The 20,084-nt window shown below is 45.8% G+C and overlaps 2 protein-coding genes across 4 annotated transcripts in view; both read left to right on the top strand.

Moving 5' to 3' along the window:
* eya2 (EYA transcriptional coactivator and phosphatase 2) overlaps nt 1-14,045 on the top strand; it is a 31,466-nt gene extending 17,421 nt beyond the window's left edge. For all 3 annotated transcript variants that reach the window (XM_066702222.1, XM_066702224.1, XM_066702223.1), the window contains 11 exons: nt 1,837-1,910; nt 2,421-2,589; nt 2,770-2,909; nt 3,271-3,354; nt 6,462-6,551; nt 8,357-8,415; nt 10,921-11,081; nt 11,357-11,471; nt 11,633-11,754; nt 11,879-11,979; nt 12,072-14,045. In XM_066702222.1, the coding sequence (XP_066558319.1) occupies nt 1,837-1,910; nt 2,421-2,589; nt 2,770-2,909; nt 3,271-3,354; nt 6,462-6,551; nt 8,357-8,415; nt 10,921-11,081; nt 11,357-11,471; nt 11,633-11,754; nt 11,879-11,979; nt 12,072-12,152 (1,196 nt within the window). In that variant the 3' untranslated portion in view covers nt 12,153-14,045. The remainder of the gene's footprint in view (nt 1-1,836; nt 1,911-2,420; nt 2,590-2,769; nt 2,910-3,270; nt 3,355-6,461; nt 6,552-8,356; nt 8,416-10,920; nt 11,082-11,356; nt 11,472-11,632; nt 11,755-11,878; nt 11,980-12,071) is intronic.
* A 2,338-nt stretch (nt 14,046-16,383) lies between these two features.
* rtf2 (replication termination factor 2) overlaps nt 16,384-20,084 on the top strand; it is a 28,209-nt gene continuing 24,508 nt past the window's right edge. The window contains exons 1-5 of the mRNA XM_066702221.1: nt 16,384-16,570; nt 17,077-17,171; nt 17,452-17,545; nt 18,023-18,162; nt 19,215-19,293. Of these exons, the coding sequence (XP_066558318.1) occupies nt 16,502-16,570; nt 17,077-17,171; nt 17,452-17,545; nt 18,023-18,162; nt 19,215-19,293 (477 nt within the window). The 5' untranslated portion in view covers nt 16,384-16,501. The remainder of the gene's footprint in view (nt 16,571-17,076; nt 17,172-17,451; nt 17,546-18,022; nt 18,163-19,214; nt 19,294-20,084) is intronic.

Genomic DNA, 20,084 nt, shown 5'->3' with positions numbered 1-20,084 from the left:
TCTTCATGCTGGCTCAGAGTTCTGCTGCAGCTTTGTCAGTCTCATCTTGTCCCCAGAGGATTACAGAGAGAGTTGGAATGATTTTAATGGGTAGATCTGAAGGACCTGGAGCACCTGTGGCCTCTCTGGGTCCAGCTGACGACCAGAGGCGCTGATAGGTGGATAGCTAAAGCTGTTCAGTGGGGCAATCGTGCTGATCCACCTATCAGCGCCTCTGGTCATCAGCAACACAAGGGGTTGATGGACAGTGAGGGCTAGGCTTGAAGACTATAATGCAGGGGACCGAAAGGCACTAGGGTTGCTGTGCAGCGGACGTGCAGGGTGTTCTGGGAGGAGAGAGGGATTTCTCCCAAGAGCGCTGCACTCTAGGGCTCACAGGTGGCTGGGCAGGCCTTCCCTTTGTTCTATCCCCTGCCCCCCACTCCCAACCAACTTTCTGTCTTCTCCCGCACAGCCACACCTGCTCCCCATTAGCCGCGGTCTGAGTCCCTGGCGTCAGGCGGCCCTCTCTTCTCTCCCTGGGGGTTAGGGCATGCCTCTTGTCTCAACAGGCTTCGCGGCAGCGACAGGGCGCCCCCTGCCCCGCCACGCACAATCCACTGTATCGCTTTCCGAAGCACCATGAAATCTCCCCTCTCTTGGGTGGGGGCAGAGGTTAAGCTGCGTATCGAGGACCCTGCGCTGGAGGGTGGGGGTGTGGGAAGGGGGGTTGTGACAAGGGAGTTTTTCTGGAGCTCTAGTTCAGAGAGCCGAGTGACCGTCGGCACAGGGGTGAGGTCTGGGATTGGCCTACCCGAGCTGCTCAGTCCTGCCGCCCAACAGGGACTGCACTGTGCAAAGCTCCCTGAACTGCACGATTTTGAAGAAAGCAGGAAGAAGAAAGCCGAAGCATTCCCAGCCACCCTCTGGAGTCAGATCAGTGTGGACATGAGCGATGGCTGTAGTCAATCAAATGTGGCAGGAGCACACATTTGACATATGACTACGGTGGCATGTCTCCAGGAGCCAGGAGAGGACACAGGGCCGCCCATGTGATATATGACCAGCGTAGGCCAAGTTCAGATCCTTTTGTTCTTTGGAAGAACAAAAAAAGACAAAAAAACAAAACCAGCCAGGAGCGGAATATGAATATGCGGATCATTATACTTTTGCTCGTGGCAGTTTTTGTTGTTCTGCTCTGAAGAAAACTTTGGAGAGCTGGAATTAATGGGGGAAAATGTCTGAGAAGAAGAAGGGTGACAAACGAGCAGGTTGAAGGAAACAGCCCGGAGGAAGGCATTCCAGTGACATGCTTAATAACAGTGATGGATTCTCTCTGGGCTCCACTGCTGGAATTCCCACCTGTATTGTTCTTCCAATTAATCACTGCTTGTGCTCCCCAGTCCTGGGCTGCCACTAGCAAAGGCACTAGGATTGCATTTCCGTGCATCATAATTAGTCAGAGAGTGGCATGAAAGTTAAAAACATGAGAGCTTCACTATTCATTAGAGACTTTTTTTTTGTCTTTCCAGATTAAAAAAAAAAAAACACGGGGGGGCGGGAAACATGCTCCATGGAAAAAATCAGCAAATCTTAAAACTGCAAACACACAGATTGTTGTATTGCAGAAGAAGACTCTCAAAAAGTGTCAGGGGGGATTTAAACACCAAGACATAGGATGCTGTGTGAGGATTTTTACTTCATATGCTGTAGGCCTACCACTTTGTCCCTCTTTTAAGTCAAATGGTGGTTTTAGGAGTAACAAATGTGTACTTCTTAGCTACTGAAAGCTGATTCAGTGCTGTGTTTTTATTTTTAATAGTTTCATGTTTTTGTTTGCTTTGTGTTGCTCTCCAGGCAGTATTTCATCAGGCATTTTCCAGGGGGCCAATGGGATCAGCAGCTCAACTCCCTTTAGCCCCTCCCAGCAGGTAAGACACACCTCTGCTCTGTGATTGGCCAATCTGTGTCACAATGTGGGGTGTTTCAGCTGAAGTGAGGCTTGGTCACACTAACAGACCCGGTGGGTAACTAGGGACGCTGGCACTCTTTATCATCTCTATATCAGTCATGCAGTAAATTCACAGTAAGAGTCAGTAAACAGGCATATTTGTAGTTACTCCCTCTTATTTTTAAGTAGTCCTGCCTTTCACAATTAAAGTAATCTGTAGTTTGGCATGGTTGTGTTATCATGCAATGTCATGGCTCTGGGAATACATGTGGAACCTATCCACAGCTGAGATCCCCAATGAACCATTTATAGCTTTCTGCTGAAAGCTACCGTGAGCACACCGTTGTTAATAATACACAGAGGAGGATTATCAGGGCGGGTACAAGATCAATGTTTATGGAAATTTAAAAACAACAACAGCAACACTGAAATAAATTATGACCTCAGGTGTGGTAGGGATGTGTATTTACCGCTCTTTCTTTTGTTTCAGGATTTCTCTGCTTATCCAGCCTTCAGCCAAGGCCAGTACTCACCTTACTACAGCTCTCACTACAACACACCTTACCTCACCCCCAGTAATGTCAGCTCCACGGCGATCCCCTATCAGCACCCGGAGCACACCCCTGTCGTGGCCAATCAGAGTCCAGAGTCACTAGCAGGTCAGAGGGCAGCCCCGGGGCTTTACTGTCTGACTGTCTGTCTGAATGATTGTCACACTGACTGACTGCTGTCCTGTTACAGTCCATAGTCTGTTGCCCATGTGTCTTTACTGAGCTGCGGTCTGTGGTCTGAGCAGGCACTGACTGCATGTGTTGTATGTCTTTGTGTTTCTGTTGTAGGAGAGTACCACCCACCCCCAAGCCCCCCCACACCTGGTAAGGACCAAGAGGTGGGACCCACCAGGAGAGCGACTGAGAGCAAGCTGCGTGGGAGGAAGAGGACCAACGACCCTGCGCCCCCCCTGGACTCAGATATCGAGGTAAGGAACCCCCCCACCCCATCTTCACCTGCAGAAGACTTGATTCCCAATATCAGAAGCTCCAATTCTCAAGAGCTCTGCACTCTGGGGCTCACAGGTGGCGGGGCAGGCCCTCCCTTTGTTCTATCCCCTGCCCCCCACTCCCACTTGAGCGCTGCCAATTGCACAATTTCTGGAAAACGATCACAGGACATTTGCGTTAAACTGTGTCCTGTAATCCGGGCGGTTCATGCAGAAGAAAAGATGGAGACACTTTGTGAAAATAAGACATGGACAAAAACATCTGCTCAGGCAATTGGTGAAATGTTGCCCAAATTACTCTCATGTTTTTAAAATCTTGTGGTTTGTGTCTCCCCTGCAGCGTGTGTTTGTGTGGGACCTGGATGAAACCATCATCATCTTCCACTCTCTGCTCACAGGGACGTTCGCCTCGCGCTTCGGCAAGGTACGCACCGGCTTCGCCAAACCCCTTGCCTGATCAGTCACACTTCCTTACCTGTGTTCCTGTGTTAACCACATGCTCAACAATTCACAACACTAGCGCTACCTCTGAATTCATAATCACTGGATTCACAGTCAGGCCACAATGCGGTCTTTGGAAGACTTTCAAACTCGCTCCACTTCACTTGTGATGTTGTCTTGTAAAACCTTGGCTGTGTTGTATTGTGATGACTGCTCCTTGGCTTGATATGGTGCTAATGGGATTCTGGATGCACTTGAAATGAGAAAACGATTGTGGCTCATTAAAAACATATATACAACATCTTCAAAGCAACGTGAAAGCAAATGTATTCAGTTCTGCAGTCACTCAGCATTTACAGTGCTGTTCCCAGACATCTGTGGAGTCTGTGCACTGTGGGCTTTTCAAAAACATGTCACAACTGAGGCATCCCGCCCTTCCTGGAAAGTTGGTGGTGAATCACGTGGTTTCGTTGTCACTCACATGCCAGCTGTGCTTGATTGACAGCTGATGGCACTCAACGTGGAGTTCACAGCAGATTACCAGAGAACAATGGCTCTGTTTCTTTTTCTTGGCTGGCAAAATATTTTGAATTCCCACGATCCCTCACTGGTGTGCCGACACAATGCAAATGGATGTTTAGAGTAACGGTGGATTCCTATGTGTGTGCAATGTATGTGTGAGTGTGAGTGAGTGTGTCTGTGAATGTTTCTGTGTCTGTGAGTGTGTCCGTACGTAAAGTGTGTCGTTACGCGAGACTCGTGAGTGTGTGTCTGTGTGTCTATACATGAGTGTGTCTGTGAGTGTGTCTGTGTCTGTGTGTGTGTGTCTACACGTGAGTGTGTGTGTTTGTGTCTGTGAGTGAGTGCATACGTAAGTGTGTCCATACGTGAGACGCGTGAGTGTGTCTGTGTTTTCTTTTTTGTCATTAGAGGAGACAGGAGTGGGAGAGATGACATTAGCTGATGTGCCAAATACCTCTTTCCTCCCACAAGGTTTTCCTGCTGAACCAGTGAACTGTGATTCGACATGCTCTTGCACCAGACCGCAGACACACAGAAACCATTTCTACAAAAAAAAAACAATGATAAAAAATGCTTAAAAAAAAGAAACAATCTGTGAGATGATTTATGTATAGATAATTGGATCTCAATTATGTAGAAATGAATTTGATTTGCTTCATGACAGTCCCGGACATTGCCAGACAAGAAGCTTTGTTTGCTTTAGTTCAAGTTTCTGTTCTTAAAGAAACAGGATCTTGTTCTTTTTCTCCTGCTGCTTCTCTGATCTGTCCAGCAACTTCTCATGACAAGCACCAACAGCAGAGTGGTAAACACGGGCTTTGCATCTCTAGTGTGCAAGCCACAACTGGCACGGGCACGGCAGCGCAGAGATCATATCGATCTGCCTCTCACGGCAGTTGAAAATCCCTGCTTTCAAATACGGACGCGTTCGTTACACCCTGACCTGCTCGAGGTGACTTATTTCACCCCGATCCTTACGGTTTCTCCCGTCATGCGTCTGTCAGTGTGTCTTCCTGTTCTCAATAATGCAGCTCACTCTTTAAGACACCAGGATCGAACACACAGGTCTTGCTTTCTGATGGGACTGTTTCACCCCCTTCCCTGCACCTCATCCTTCACACAGTTTGCTGTAATTACTAACCAAAGCCTCCTTTTCTGTAATGTTCTGACACTTCACAAGATGGGTGTCTCGCCTTGGCAGGAGAACCTGGGTAATTATCCTAATTAAAACCGAACAACCCCCCCCTCCCCGCCATCCCTCCCTGACACAGGCTGACAATAATGCTGTTCTCTGTACATGGCTAGGAGGGGACCCAGGTTGTCAGCCTCCCAGCACTAATCTGACACTCACCTTTGGCTGACTCTGCCATCTTGACAAGCAGCCAAGCATCCTGAGCTCCGGCGACCTAGCCTGGCACCCAGCTCAAAGCACAGGGCTTCTTTAATTGTTAAGTCTGCTCCACTGTGGTCTGTTGTTTTTCGTTTTCTTGCCTCTTACTTTTTTTTTACATTATTTTTATTTATTTTGCCCATTTTTTTTCTTTTGCTTTACAATGCTGGCAGGCAATCCGACGCCTGCTCTTAAGACTCCACTCTTTGAGAAAGAGAGTGGGGAGAGGGAAGGGGGGGAAGAATTATATCTGTAGAAAAGGGCCTGAATGGCAGATTGATTGACACGCAGATTATCAGACTGCCCATGAGGCAGGGAAACCGGTTCTGTCAATCACAACCGGCGGGAACTGATCGCACACACAATGGAGCCAGCCCGAGCTCACTCGAAGCAGAGTGGCTGTCTTGAGATTGGGACGAATGCTCTATCTGAGTCTGTTTGCTGGCAGCTCGCCCAGGCTCGCCCATGCCCCACTCTGCTGGAAGCACCGTGGCTCGAGCATTGGCAGCTTATTGATCCAAGGATCTGTCCGGAAGTCCGTCTTGTGAAAGTCTATAATTTCATAACTGCCATTGGGTGTTTTTATTCCAAACGCTCGCAGGTTTGAGATTGAAGAATTGCCTCCTCTTGTCTGTATTTCTTAACCTCCATTGGGCGCCCCTCTCAGCCCACTGCCTCTCGCTTCCCTGTAGGGCTGGCAGCAGTGGCTGGTCAGGGTCAGGGAGTTTGCGTACCTTAAGGAAACCCTCAATAAGCCCCATAAAGAAAATGAAGTTCTCTGACACACCTTCCAGTCCCACAGAGCAGTTCTCTGTGTTGTCTTTTTCCAGGACTGGGATTGTATTTACACCTCACAGCCACCCCCACAGTCACCTCTCCTTCACCTCTTCCCTGTTGCATCGCTTAATTTGAGACAAGGAAAACTGCTGGTAAACAGAGATCTTTATACAGAGATAGTTCCCTGTGTAAAGTCAGTTAGTGCGGGGGTTTACATTAGGGACAGGGTTCTAGATTAGGGTCAGGACTAAAGAACCTGAGAGAATCACTGTATCCACTTGTGGTGATTCAACAGTGGCCCCTCTATGTGTCACTGATGGTTCACTGAGCATGTGGATGCGCTCTGGGTTCACCCATGGGCTCTGTATGACCGTGCGCTGCTGTGTGTGTCTCCCTGTCAGGACTCTGCCAAGGCCGTGTCTCTGGGGCTGTGGATGGAGGAGATGATCTTCAATTTAGCCGACTCTCGCCTCTTCTTCAACGACCTGGAGGTGAGAACTCCTTCAATAAATTAAAATTAAATGAAAATGTTTACTCTCTTAATCCAAGCTAATCTGCCCCTAACCGAGAGAACCTCCTTTTCTCTCTGAACGTCGGGAACGTGCACTTTCACTCAGCGGGAAGGAGGAGCAGCGGGGGACTGCGATTGAGAAACCCACAGCTATTTACATTCCTCAGTCTTGTACTTACAAAGAAAGGGATTAAAACTGAACTGAAGGCCCAGTGCAAAAGAAAATAAAAATTTAAAAAAATCAGAGTTGTTAATTACAGGTGTGTGTCTTATTCTGAAAGGTAGATTAGCCCATCTGAAGCCCAGCTTTCAGGGCAGGGGGCCAGCGGAATTATTTTCCAACAAGATTTTAATGATGCTCTTTGTCTCTGTAATTGCCAGCGCTTATCGTGTGGCTGTCTATTGCTACACATGTGTTGATGGTGAGGAGGTGTAATTTATGGAAGCCTCTATTCAGCTTGTCAGTGGAGCTGGAGTCACGCCACAGGCAAAATAACTGAGGGGGGAGATTAGGAGGAGACCCAAGCTGAGAGTTCAGAGTTTAAAACACTACGGCCAAGTTTAAGAAAGCTGAGAACTCTTAAAGGTTCATCCATTATTCAAAGGGTCTCGGCTATTACTGCATCCAGAAGACAGCAATTGTGTTTGAGTTTAAAGTGAAGGCATCGGTATTCAAATTGTAATTTATGATATCTCCATTCTGGGAGCGATACGTTTTTAAAAGGGCTGATGCGGTCACTCTTTTACAAATAAGTTTCATAACCTTGACTTCTAAGGCAATGTAATTCGTGCTGTATCCGCTAGCAGAGTCTCCGCTCGTCAGGGAATAAAATAACGTGGAGACGGGAGAGGTCAGCTGCGCCAGGAGGGCTGCGCTGCGTCCCCCACCATAAAGAGGCCCCGGGGGGGTCAGAGCGTAGTCCGCCCAGGCCAGGGGAACGCAAGACGTGTTGGGATGAGGTAGCGTCTTCGTCTGTCTCTGGCTGCTCGAAATGTGATAGCTGGAACTGTCATTCTTCAAGAGCAGCGTGAAAGAGATGGGATGGGGGGGTGGGGGGGATGAGAAAAGCAGACCTGAACAGAGCATCAGAAGGGTTCTTCAAAATCCTCCGCCGGACTGGGAAAGCAGTGGGCGGCGCAGGCAACAGCAGGGGATTGTGGGAAGAGCATGGCTGGTTTTTTTTTTGAGGGGACAGAACACTGTGGGCGTGAGGGACCCCAGATTCCATTTGTTACTTTAATTTTCTTCATCTCCAGAAAGAGAAGATAAAAAACTGAAAATATTGGAAATTGGCCTGACCTCCCCAATAATTTTCTTAATTGAGCGCTGGTCCGTCATTAGCAGAGTGCAGTCTTGTATTTTAAAAGCGAGAGAGAGTAGGAAACAGTGAAGTGAGAACACGCACATACCAATCGTTTTCTTTTGGTTTGTTGTTTCCCTCATGTTTTTATTATTCAGGGAAGACAGTGTCACAGTGCCAGTCATCCTAGAGTGATTTGCATTCTCTCTATTAGTTTTTAACCAGCAGTGTCGGGTTCAAAAGGTAAGCTGCCACCTTTCTTTTGTTGCTAGGTGACAAAGGCGCCAGAATGTCTTGAGGTCTTGTCAGTGTGCTTCCCTCCCTCCCTCCCTCCCTCTCTCTCTCTCTCTCTCTCTCTCTCTCTCTCTCTCTCTCTCTCTCCCCCTCAGGCTCCCCAGAGCGAAAACCTGTTCTTGCACAGCGCCTTGCAGACCTGAAAATGGATCCCCATTTCTAATATTTCCTGTTTCCTTTAATTTCTCAGGAATGTGACCAAGTTCATATTGACGACGTGGCCTCCGATGACAATGGGCAGGATCTGAGGTACAGAGCTTCCTGAAAGTTGATCTGTGTGCCACTCTGTGTGGGGATTGGGGAGGTGTGGAAGTGTGTGTGTGTGTGTGTGTGTGTATGTGGTGTTCGGGTGTTGGTGTTGGTGCTAGGAACAATGGCCGCCCCCAACTCTTTTCACCGTTGCCCCTCTCTCCTTCATCCATTCTTCTGTATCACACTCTCCCTCCATTAATTCCCCTCCTTTTGATTTTCTGTCTCTGTCTCCCTTCTCTGCCTGTTTTACTCCTCAAGTGGAATCTTTGGTGCCTATTCATTTTTCTGTTCTCTTCTTCTTTCACTGTTCCTCCTCCCACTCTTCATCGCCCCACATAGACACCCTCAATATATCGTCTTCCAAGGGCAATGTTCTTCTCAACAGGGTTTCGATCTGTTCATTCAACAAAAGCGTTGCCAGTGCTGTCTCTCGCTGTAATTGTGTGGACAGTCAAATTCAAACACATGGGGTGCATTGTTCATTTTATTTACTTGGGGCTGCCTTTACCTCAGCTTAGGAAGGGGTGTAAAGTGCCTCTGTCATCGTGTCAAGTTCAGCAGGACAGGAATCGGTTAATTTTTCATTCCAGGTTTCAATAGGCAAAGTCTATTGGTTCTTTACTGCAGGTGTGATATTAAGGCTGCTCTTAAATGGAAACCTTATTTGCCTTTTCGTAAAGCTTGTGGTCAGAAGCTAAATAAAACAAGCAATGGCAGGGAAAGAAATATACACTCACCTAAAGGATTATTAGGAACACCTGTTCAATTTCTCATTAATGCAATTATCTAACCAACCAATCACATGGCAGTTGCTTCAATGCATTTAGGCGTGTGGTCCTGGTCAAGACAATCTCCTGAACTCCAAACTGAATGTCTGAATGGGAAAGAAAGGTGATTTAAGCAATTTTGAGCGTGGCATGGTTGTTGGTGCCAGATGGGCTGGTCTGAGTATTTCACAATCTGCTCAGTTACTGGGATTTTCACGCACAACCATTTCTAGGGTTTACAAAGAATGGTGTGAAAAGGGAAAAACATCCAGTATGTGGCAGTCCTGTGGGCGAAAATGCCTTGTTGATGCTAGAGGTCAGAGGAGAATGGGCCGACTGATTCAAGCTGATAGAAGAGCAACTTTGACTGAAATAACCACTCGTTACAACCGAGGTATGCAGCAAAGCATTTGTGAAGCCACAACACATACAACCTTGAGGCGGATGGGCTACAACAGCAGAAGACCCCACCGGGTACCACTCATCTCCACTACAAATAGGAAAAAGAGGCTACAATTTGCACAAGCTCACCAAAATTGGACAGTTGAAGACTGGAAAAATGTTGCCTGGTCTGATGAGTCTCGATTTCTGTTGAGACATTCAGATGGTAGAGTCAGAATTTGGCGTAAACAGAATGAGAACATGGATCCATCATGCCTTGTTACCACTGTGCAGGTTGGTGGTGGTGGTGTAATGGTGTGGGGGATGTTTTCTTGGCATACTTTAGGCCCCTTAGTGCCAATTGGGCATCGTTTAAATGCCACGGCCTACCTGAGCATTGTTTCTGACCATGTCCATCCCTTTATGACCACCGTGTACCCATCCTCTGATGGCTACTTCCAGCAGGATAATGCACCATGTCACAAAGGTCGAATCATTTCAAATTATTTTCTTGAACATGACAATGAGTTCACTGTACTAAACTGGCCCCCACAGTCACCAGATCTCAACCCAATAGAGCATCTTTGGGATGTGGTGGAACCGTAGCTTCGTGACCTGGATGTGCATCCCACAAATCTCCATCAACTGCAAGATGCTATCCTATCAATATGGGCCAACATTTCTAAAGAATGCTTTCAGCACCTTGTTGAATCAATGCCACATAGAATTAAGGCAGTTCTGAAGGCGAAAGGGGGTCAAACACAGTATTAGTATGGTGTTCCTAATAATCCTTTAGGTGAGTGTATATATATATATATATATATATATAATTGTTTTTTTTCCTGCAGGCAAATTCAGCTCAGGACTTCCCTCTCCTATCACAGATACTATTCATCAGCCTGATATGATCGTAATTGCGGCGATCATAATCATAATTAGGCAATCTAATAATAACATGAGCAGGACAGGCAGAATCAAGTACTTGGCCGTTTGAAAGCATTATTTATTTGTCCTACCCAGGGATTTATTTATTTTTGCCAGGGAATGTGTGTGTGTGTTTTGTCTAGGCTGGTGTGTGAAACATGAGTGCTGTGATCTTTACAGGATGGAGGTTTATTAAAGTGCACTTTGGCTGCGTAGATGTGGCCCTGTACTCCATACACCACAGCGGTTCAGAACCTGCTCGGGTGAGGGGGTGAGGATCTCTGTGCTGCTCAACGTTATGTCAGACCTTCGCTCGGTTTAGCGTCTCTCTCCTGGCGAGCTGTGCGGACTCTCTGTGAGGACTGTGTGGGACTGGGACTGAGCTCTCCGCTGTGTTCTTCTTTATTTATGTATTTTTCTTTTTCTGCAGCTCGTACAACTTTGCGGCCGACGGCTTCCAGAGCCCATCAGGGGGCGCTACGCTCTGCCTGGGGTCGGGGGTTCACGGCGGGGTCGACTGGATGAGGAAGCTGGCGTTCCGGTACCGCCGAGTCAAGGAGGTCTACAACACCTACAAGAACAATGTGGGAGGCAAGTACATACACAGACAGACACACACACACACGCACACACACACACACACACACACACTGTACTGCATAGAATGATGCCTCAATCACTGCTCTCTCACTCCCCACCTGTACAGAGGTTCGCAGAAATGCTTCTGGAATCGTAATAATATGACTTTGTGGAGCTTATAGGTAACAAAGAGGAGAGGGGCAGGAGTTGGACATGAGAGGTGCTGCAGAGCCTCCATTTGTTGGATGGTGCTGTCATTCAAGGGCTATCTGTCTTCCGATTGGCAGGATTGCTGGGCAGCCCCAAGCGTGAGGAGTGGCTGCAACTGCGGAGGGAAATGGAGGTGCTGACTGACCTCTGGCTGACCCACGCGCTCAAGGCCCTGGCCCTCATCAGCTCCAGGTGAGGGGGTGCACAAGCCACCTGGGCTCTAGACCTGGTGCAGAAATGTGTGTCTGTCAGTGTCTATTGCTGCACACTGAGCTCCAGAGGAGGAACACCTGCACATCAGTACAGAACTGTCTTCAGAAGATGTAAACCATGCCGGTGTTTCTCCTCTCCAGGCCCAACTGCGTGAACGTGCTGGTGACCACAACCCAGCTGATACCAGCGCTGTCCAAGGTGCTGCTCTATGGCCTGGGCACGGCATTCCCCATCGAGAACATATACAGCGCCACCAAGACAGGTGAGGCACCTGCAACTGTCTGTCTGTCAACGATGCAGACCTGCAGTGATACACTGAGCACAGATCAGGGCCCCAGCTCTGTGTTCCCACGTAAGGTGCTCACAGTGTTTTCTCTGCCCCCCAGGGAAGGAGAGCTGCTTTGAGCGTGTAGCCCAGCGATTCGGGCGCAGGGCCGTGTACGTAGTCATCGGCGACGGAGTGGAGGAGGAGACGGGTGCAAAGAAAGTAAGAGGCTCTCTTGGGCTCAGAGGGCGGCGTTTGAGTAGATTCCTGGGTATCAATATTAACCTCCCCCTTTCCATCTTTCTGTGTCTCAGAGGAACATGCCGTTCTGGAGGGTATCCTGCCGGGCTGACCTGGAGGCCTTGTGCCATGCACTGGAGCTGGACTACCTCTAGGGGGCGATAGTTCCCCTGCATCCTTCACCTTCTCACACTCTCAGGACTCTGTGGACGGCTGGCACTCAATACCAAACAGCACGGCCAGAGCGAGGGAGCGTTCTTTCTACCAGCTGTAAATCATGTCTTTTTTTAATGGAAAATTCTACCCAGCTTTAATCACAAACACTTTCACAAGTGCTACAAGAGATTCCTAAAACAGTCATCTTTCCTTTAATTACAGCAAGTTGCACTGAGAAAAGGATCTAAGGTGAAAATATTGGACACCCTTCCCTTATTGGGGGATCTTTTATGATTATGCAAAAAAGACACCAAGAAAACATGAATATGCTTCAATCTTTCTTTAAGATGGGGGGCATCTCTGATAATGTCAAAGGGACACAAAGACATCAATTCTGGGTCGCTGGTTCGATACCCACCCTGCCCAGTACTGATCAGCAGCCTCTAGGGGCCGGTGGCTTTTAAGACATATGCTGAGGGTGCAGCCTTTTGTGTTGCAGCTCAACAGCCTTTAACACTTCGAATCACCTGTGGGCGAGTTGCTTTTAGTCAGGCATCGGAAAATGTATTGGAAAAGACTGGATAGACCAGACAACCACTTCTAGATTCTTACTCTTGTTGTCTTTTTTTTTAACAATTTTTCTTTTTAAACTGTGCACTTGAAATGACTAAATCAGGAATTACACCCGCACAGCAAAGAGAGTGAAAGACAAGCTGTCCTTGGGCAGTGTTGTCTCCTGTAGTGTTTAGATGAAGGACGGGACCTGCTGAGTGGACACTTTTTTCATGCAGGGGTTCTTCAATATAGAATAGAGGAAGTGTTGCTAAATGTGTTTTAAGAGCTAATTTTATTTGTTTTGTTTAATATTTATATATGAAAAATGAGAAAACAATTCTTCACTACAGATTTTGTTTCGTCATCAGCTTTACCCTACATATATAACAATTATTCCTTTGTCAGTAAACTGAGTCATGACTGACCTTATAAACTCAAAACCTATGTTCAGACGAGGTGCCATCTAGCAGCCCTGATGTCTGGAAAGAAACCACAACAGTAACAACAACACACACAAAAAACGCATCAATGATCTTAAAATGGCTGAAGGCAAAAGGAATTATTGAAAAGGTGCCAAAAAGCGGCTGGATGTTTGTGATGCTGCAGGTGACTTACATTTCTTTGAGTTAAAAACGGCTTCGACAGGGCATACAAAAATACGCAATTCTGTAAAAACAAATAATTAAAAAACGTTTTAAGGGTCAGACCATTTGTATGTGAGTGTTTTCTGGGAGACGAAACTGGTTGGTTTCTTTTCCACGGTTTCTTTGGTTTCTTTCTGAGCCTGGAGGCCACGCGTTGTGCAGAAGCATGGAGCGCAGCTGAGCACCAGAGCACACCTGTGGAGAGAGTCTGTCTGTCCGCCGCCACGCAGCGCACGCATACTTCCACTTTCTTAACTGTCTGCCTTCACCTGTCTGTGTGCCGAGCCTTATACTTGCATAGGATAATCTCTTTTGTGTATAATTGTACAAATTGTTCTTATCACATCCAACGATTGTCTGAAGAGCTGAAGAGATCTGAGACATTCTGCTTCTTTAGTAAATCATCCAAAAATAAAAGTGATAGAAATTAAACAACTGGGGCATTGGTTTCAGTAGTTGCTGTTTTTTGTATATTTTGTTTCTGGTGTACTGTTTCCTCCTCATTTTTTTTAACTATATACACTGTAAATATATACATATAAATATATTAAATAAAGTGGTATGGGTTGTAATTGGACTTTGCATGTGTCTGCTACACTGTGCCTTCCTCTGCCTTACCTATGATCTGTATATAAGTTGGTTTTGTGATGGTGACAATCAGAATAGAATAAAGAAATTAATAAGTTAATGAAACCCTGTGGATGGACTCATTAAATCTCGTTCCTGAACTCATTATTAACCTTTACGTACCGATTGATTGGTTTGCTTTAGGAGCGGACGCACAAGAAGCCCTGCCTTCATCACTCACGAGTCCGTGGGCTTTACAAAACAAACAAGCACAGAAAAAGGGGGCTCTAGTTTTTAAGCACACTTCACACAAGTGGGGATTGAAGGTTTTCTCTTGACGTCTCCGAGCATCCTTATGAAAACATGTTTGGGGGTACTAGAACTCACTCTAGTGTCCGGGGGGTGGGGGGCAGAGGCTTGTGAGGAGTTGGGGTGGGTGTAACTCGGATATACAGCACAATCATTCTCATGCCAGCGAGAATCCTCCCTAATGCAGAGAATAAACAGGAGACAAAGGATTAGAGGAAATCCCAGGACATGTGTCTTGGAAGGGTTGGAGCTCCAGGCTACACTTAAGAGCTGGGGAAGCCAAAATCAACAGCTGGAATTTAAAGTACCTGAAGATAGTTTGTCTGCATGTGTCAGTACATTCTGCATAATCATTTATTGAATATTTTATTATTAGTGTGTAGCTTAGCAGTTTGCAGTTCAATCGAAGGAGCAGTGCTGTTGAAAAGCTGAGAGGAGGTTGGTAGCAGTACTTTAATGGCATGTATGCTGCTGTTCCTAACAGTATGTAAGTTACATGATGTATGTGACCCCCACCCCGTCTCCCCTTTCTGTTTGATGTACTATAATATGATCTACACTGCGCACCACTATCCAGTGTAAACGTATAGCACTGAAACTATGTCCCGATCCATTACTAATGCCCTCACCTTGGCCCAGCAGCGGAGCCTGGCTGATCTCTGCAGTCTGCTGGCGGCAGACACAGACTGCCAGACTGCCCTCCACTCCCCGGGGTTAGGGGTCAGCCCTGCCACCCCTGGGGTCATTAATCTGTCTAGGGCTCTTGTGAAGTGCGGGCGACAGCGCCCAGTGTTTGATCAGCTGCTGGAATGACTGGGGGTCCCCAGAGGGACACACACAGCTGGGAGTGTGGGGAGGGGGGTGCAGAGGTGAGGGGGGGGGCAGTAATGCTGTTGTTACTGCTTATACTACTTTGGCTAGTACCTGTCCTACTACTACTACTGTTGATCAATTTGTATTCCTCTATTCATATTCATGAATTATAATATCACTACAATTCGAATTATGTGTATTTATGTATTCATATCTATATCTACATGTATAGCTATAGCTAGTAAGTTTAAGGTTTAGAAAAAAGTGTGGAGAACGAGACATTTCTTCTCTCCCATATATGAAGTTGATCGCAGGGGAACGAACACGATATGCTTTAAAAAACGGTCACATGAGATCCAGGTTGTCTGCAGTGGAGTTCGTTCGCACTCCAGCGGCCAACATGCCATGTGCATGTGAGAACATATTGCAATTACAATATATAGCCTTGTTCTCTTGCATGATCTTTATTATTCCTCCTCCCATAGCTCTTGCGGTACACATACCAGACGTACAGGGATCAGCCTGATATCTACGTTGCTTTAAACGTATGTGATCAATAGTTATTGATTTATCATTGATTTAAACTCCGCACAAAGGCAATTGAAAACGGTGACGTCTTATGGTCAATAGCCAATCAGCAGTGAAGATTTACTGTTGGTGTATTTATTTTAAAACACAGTATAATAAAATAAGGGATATCATTACGGTACCTTGGTCCATTCCCTATCCTGTCCGCATTATTGTGCACGAATTTCCCATCAGGATCGTACATCTTCATTTATGAATATGACGATAATCATTATGATTAATAATCATTATAATAATAACTACAAGTTTCAAGTAAATTATACTACAACAACTAACAAACTTACAAGTAAATCACTGATATTAACCTGCTTACTACTATAACGATAATACATATCCAATAATATATTATGCAAAAAATATTGTCTCCTACAGACTATGGAGGACTATCCATGACAAAACTAAAAAATAAATAGGCTGAACAGAGAAAAGAATCAATCAACCAACCAACCAATAAATCAATAAATGTTGAAATAAATACACGAATAAATGAATTAATAAATATTGAAATAAATATATACATAAATTTACGTAGACATTTAGCTATTGATGTATTTATTTCGACATGTATTTGTTTATTTTTATTTGTACTTTTCTCTGTGTGTTAATGTTTAGTCTATGTATGGGTAGTCAGATGCCGGTTTCAATGCCAGTTGCTTTGCGGCGCATAAGAGTCATCCGACCACTAGGGGTCGCTGTCCCGGTTCAATACTGCCCGAGACCGAGCGCCTGCTCTTTATAGTTCCAGCGTGCCTCTTCCTGCGCCAACTCGTTGTTTGTGTTGATGTGTCTGTGCTTCCTGGTTGGAAGAGTGTGCTGTATCCAGTGTCTGTTGTGTTTTCTTCATAAAAGCGTCCCTTCATCAGCCCGCCGCCATGGGGTGTGACGGAGGCACGATCCCCAAAAGGCACGAACTCGTGAAAGGACCCAAGAAAGTGGAGAAGGTGGGACGACACGACGTTACTGTGGGGGGGCATCTCTGACTCTGGCCTGCTATGCATATAAGCAGTTTATGAAAGTTTGTTGTAGAATAGTTTTAGTGTGACGTCTAATTCAGGACGTACCTGCATTTCCGCGTTTTGGTTATGATGACGCCATCAAACCCCACCTTTAAACTGTGTATAATGCTAGGGATATGGGCACCCGTTATTGGCGCTCGTCACTGCTTCACTGTTTTCAAGTTGATGCACACTCAACATCAACACCATTCCCACTGATTATACGTATATACCATCTACTACGCGTGATAACATGCCTTGATCTGTCCTTAGTGTGTGGTTGAAGATTAAAAAAAAAAAAAAAAAGTGCAATGGTGCTTTAAAGCGTATTCAAGTGCGTGTGTTGTACGTGATGACGTCACGATGCACTCTGCGTGATTGACAGTCAGTGTTTGCCCCAATGTTGTTAGGCTTGTCATTGCATTAATAGTGTTTCTTTTTTCCTGACACAGGTTGACAAAAGCGCAGAACTGGTTGCGCGCTGGAACTATTGCGCCCTGACGCAGGAGAAGCTCAGGCGCCCCATAGTGTCCTGTGATCTGGGCAGGTAAGGGGAGCACCAGTCTCCTGCAGATAGTTTCACCCCTATACTAGTTTTTGCCTTGCATGACTCCTGTAGCAGACTCCATCCAGCTCTATGTTATGCTTATTTATTTGTATTATTATACACAATCTAATGTTAGAAATTAAATGTGCAACTTTATCTATCCAATCAATCAATATATCACACATTATTTGAATTTGTTGTCTCGATTGTGAGTCATCTTGGACCCAGTTGTCAGCCACATAACCATGTTTGTTTTGCTTTTCTTTCTTTACGTGTGCAGACTATACAACAAAGATGCCATTATCGAGTACCTGTTGGATAAATCCGCCGAGAGACCCAACATAGAGGTGGCGGTCCATATTCGCGCCATCAAGGTTGGTTAACTTTCTGTTTTTCAGTAATTTAATTGTTCCTGAGGGTTGGTAGCAAAGAAATCCATTCACACACAGTTTTACATAATGTCTTCCTGGCATTAAGGATCTGGGTTGTAATCCACCGATTGAGGCTTGATTAAGAACGGATATCTTTGTTCAATTATATTATTATATTATAATATTATATTATAATTATATAATAAGTGTTCATCTTTTCCTTTAAGTCTTTAAGTGTGCGTATGATCTATGTTTTCAGAGAACAAAATAAAACAAAAAGGACTTTCTCTGTCAATCAACAATAGTCTTGACGCTGTAATCGACACACAAATGCTTTGGGGTCTTTTCAGTATTTTCCATGGAGAGGACGAGCTGCAGGTTCACATTTTACCCTTTGAATTACAAGCCGAAATAGTGGCAGACAATTTGAGTGTCGTGAGTGTTGAAACTGACATGCATGTGTCTGTGCTCTCTTGGCAGGATGTGAAGGAGCTGAACCTGACTGACAACCCAGCCTGGGAGGGGGACAGAACGAACACCAAGGGCGGCCGCTATGAGGAGCTGCACCGCGCCCACTTCATCTGCCCCGTGGTGGGCCTGGAGATGAATGGCAAACACAAGTGAGCATCACTGTCCTAACTCACCTAACGCCTAAAATAAATACATCAATATAGTTAATAAAAGCATTTTTATTAAGCAGCTCAAAGATTTAGACAGGGTAGAAGTGCTACCGGTCACCCTGAAGACTGTTGTTATGTAGAAGAAACCACAACTTTCTCAGCTGTCTCTTCCTCACACCCCTGAGCCTATCTCTCCTGCCGTCCGATGACATCACAGTCCTTTTCCTTTCCAAGAAAATAGTACCTGCTACCATTGGTGCCGCCGCCGATCAACCACAGAGTCGGTTGTTAATGAGAAAGTACAGACACACTATATCCACTAAGGAGGAAGAGAGGAAAACAAGAACTCCAGGAGGGGAAAGTAAATCTCTGGGGTTTCGAGGCCTAAAGGTTGCCTTCCCTTCAAGAAAAGAGGCACTTAAACTAACTCGTACTCAGATTTAGTCCAAAGTACCCAGAACTGAATCAAACAAACCTTGTGTTGGCAGTTTGTGCTCATAGATGCTGTTGAGTCTGACTGGCTAGGCTGACTACAGTCGACCTGCTGCCATGATTGTGGTCTTTCAGTCGTTGCAACACATTTCATACACCACTAGGTGGCAGCCTTGCATCGTTGAGTATTAGACTAATCAGATCTGCTCTGTGTGCTGTAAATGTGACCGAGCTGCCATTGGAAGGTCGCTGCAACGGGAACGGAAAGACATCCCGGTTGTTTCAATAATCAAACTTTGAAAACTTCGTAAAGACACCATCCACCAGAAAATAAACTTTGTAAAATCCTAAGACACAATACAGCCACTGCAGTTAGATTTATAGTAATACAGTCAATATAATTGCTTCTAGCAGTAAAAAGAATATCTATTTGTTTATGAGAAAATAGCCTTTAAAAAGTAAACAGAAACTTTGCAAATGTGCAAGAAATGTGAGGCATGCTCCTATAGTTGCAGGTGGTAAATCCATTATCTGTTCTTGTCAGGAAAGATCTGTCATTCTGAGAGAAGGTCTCGTCTTAGATCACATCACATTTATCAATCTCTCTCTCTCTCTCTCAGGTTCTGCTATCTGCAGACCTGTGGCTGTGTGTTCTCTGAGCGCGCCCTGCGGGAAGTCAAGACTGAGATCTGCCACAAGGTAGGAGCAGCAGTGGTTGCTCTGGGTTAACATTACTTACAAAGCAGCCAGCGCTCTGCTGAAACATGTCACTCGTACTACCTGAGTTTAATTTCATGTCGACTGATGTGCCAGGAATGCTCCAGTAAATTAGGTTTTAATTTTAACCATGATGCGTAGAGATCGAGAGAGGGGATTGGCAGGTGCTTGACATGGTGCCAGGCAGCGATGGATAGAGGTGTGCTGCACGGGCATCCTTATTTTGTGGCGCAAGGTCTATTTTTGTGTGTGTTGGTGGTTGAGTGCAGATTGTTGATTAACAAAAGAAAAATGAAATAAAAAGTTTCCTGCTCGGTAAAGCACAAGAACCACATCAGCTGTCAAGTGCTTGGCTCTTGGACGACCCTAGTAATTTCCATTACATGGGAAGGGGGTGGGTGGATTTGAGTAAATAAAGGCCTGTTTTATGCACTTGCCTTATATTATTAGCAGCTATGCCCCAAATCCAACCTCGGTTTTTGGAATGTGTATATTTAACGTTCTGAAGGGTTGAAGGGTGACATTGAGGAAAGTTAAACACTGTAATTAAACATTTGGCAATAGCGTGGAAAGAGCTCTGGAGATATTGAGACTGAGGTTGATGGGGAGTGTGAAGCGAGCTGTGAGCTGAACACCCTGTCAGGCACGGGCTGCAGATGGGGTGGACGGCATGCAAAACGCTGCACGGCCCAGAGAAAACATCTCCCGCATGGTTTCCCTATCGCCCCAGTTCCGCCTCTCTCACATCGCTTAAGCAGGTGTGCGTGTGTGTG

This window comes from Amia ocellicauda, chromosome 4 (genome assembly GCF_036373705.1).
Source record: "Amia ocellicauda isolate fAmiCal2 chromosome 4, fAmiCal2.hap1, whole genome shotgun sequence".
NCBI classification, from domain to species: domain Eukaryota; kingdom Metazoa; phylum Chordata; class Actinopteri; order Amiiformes; family Amiidae; genus Amia; species Amia ocellicauda.
The sequence above is the reverse complement of the archived record's forward strand: the minus strand, read 5'-3'. Positions and strand labels throughout refer to the sequence as shown.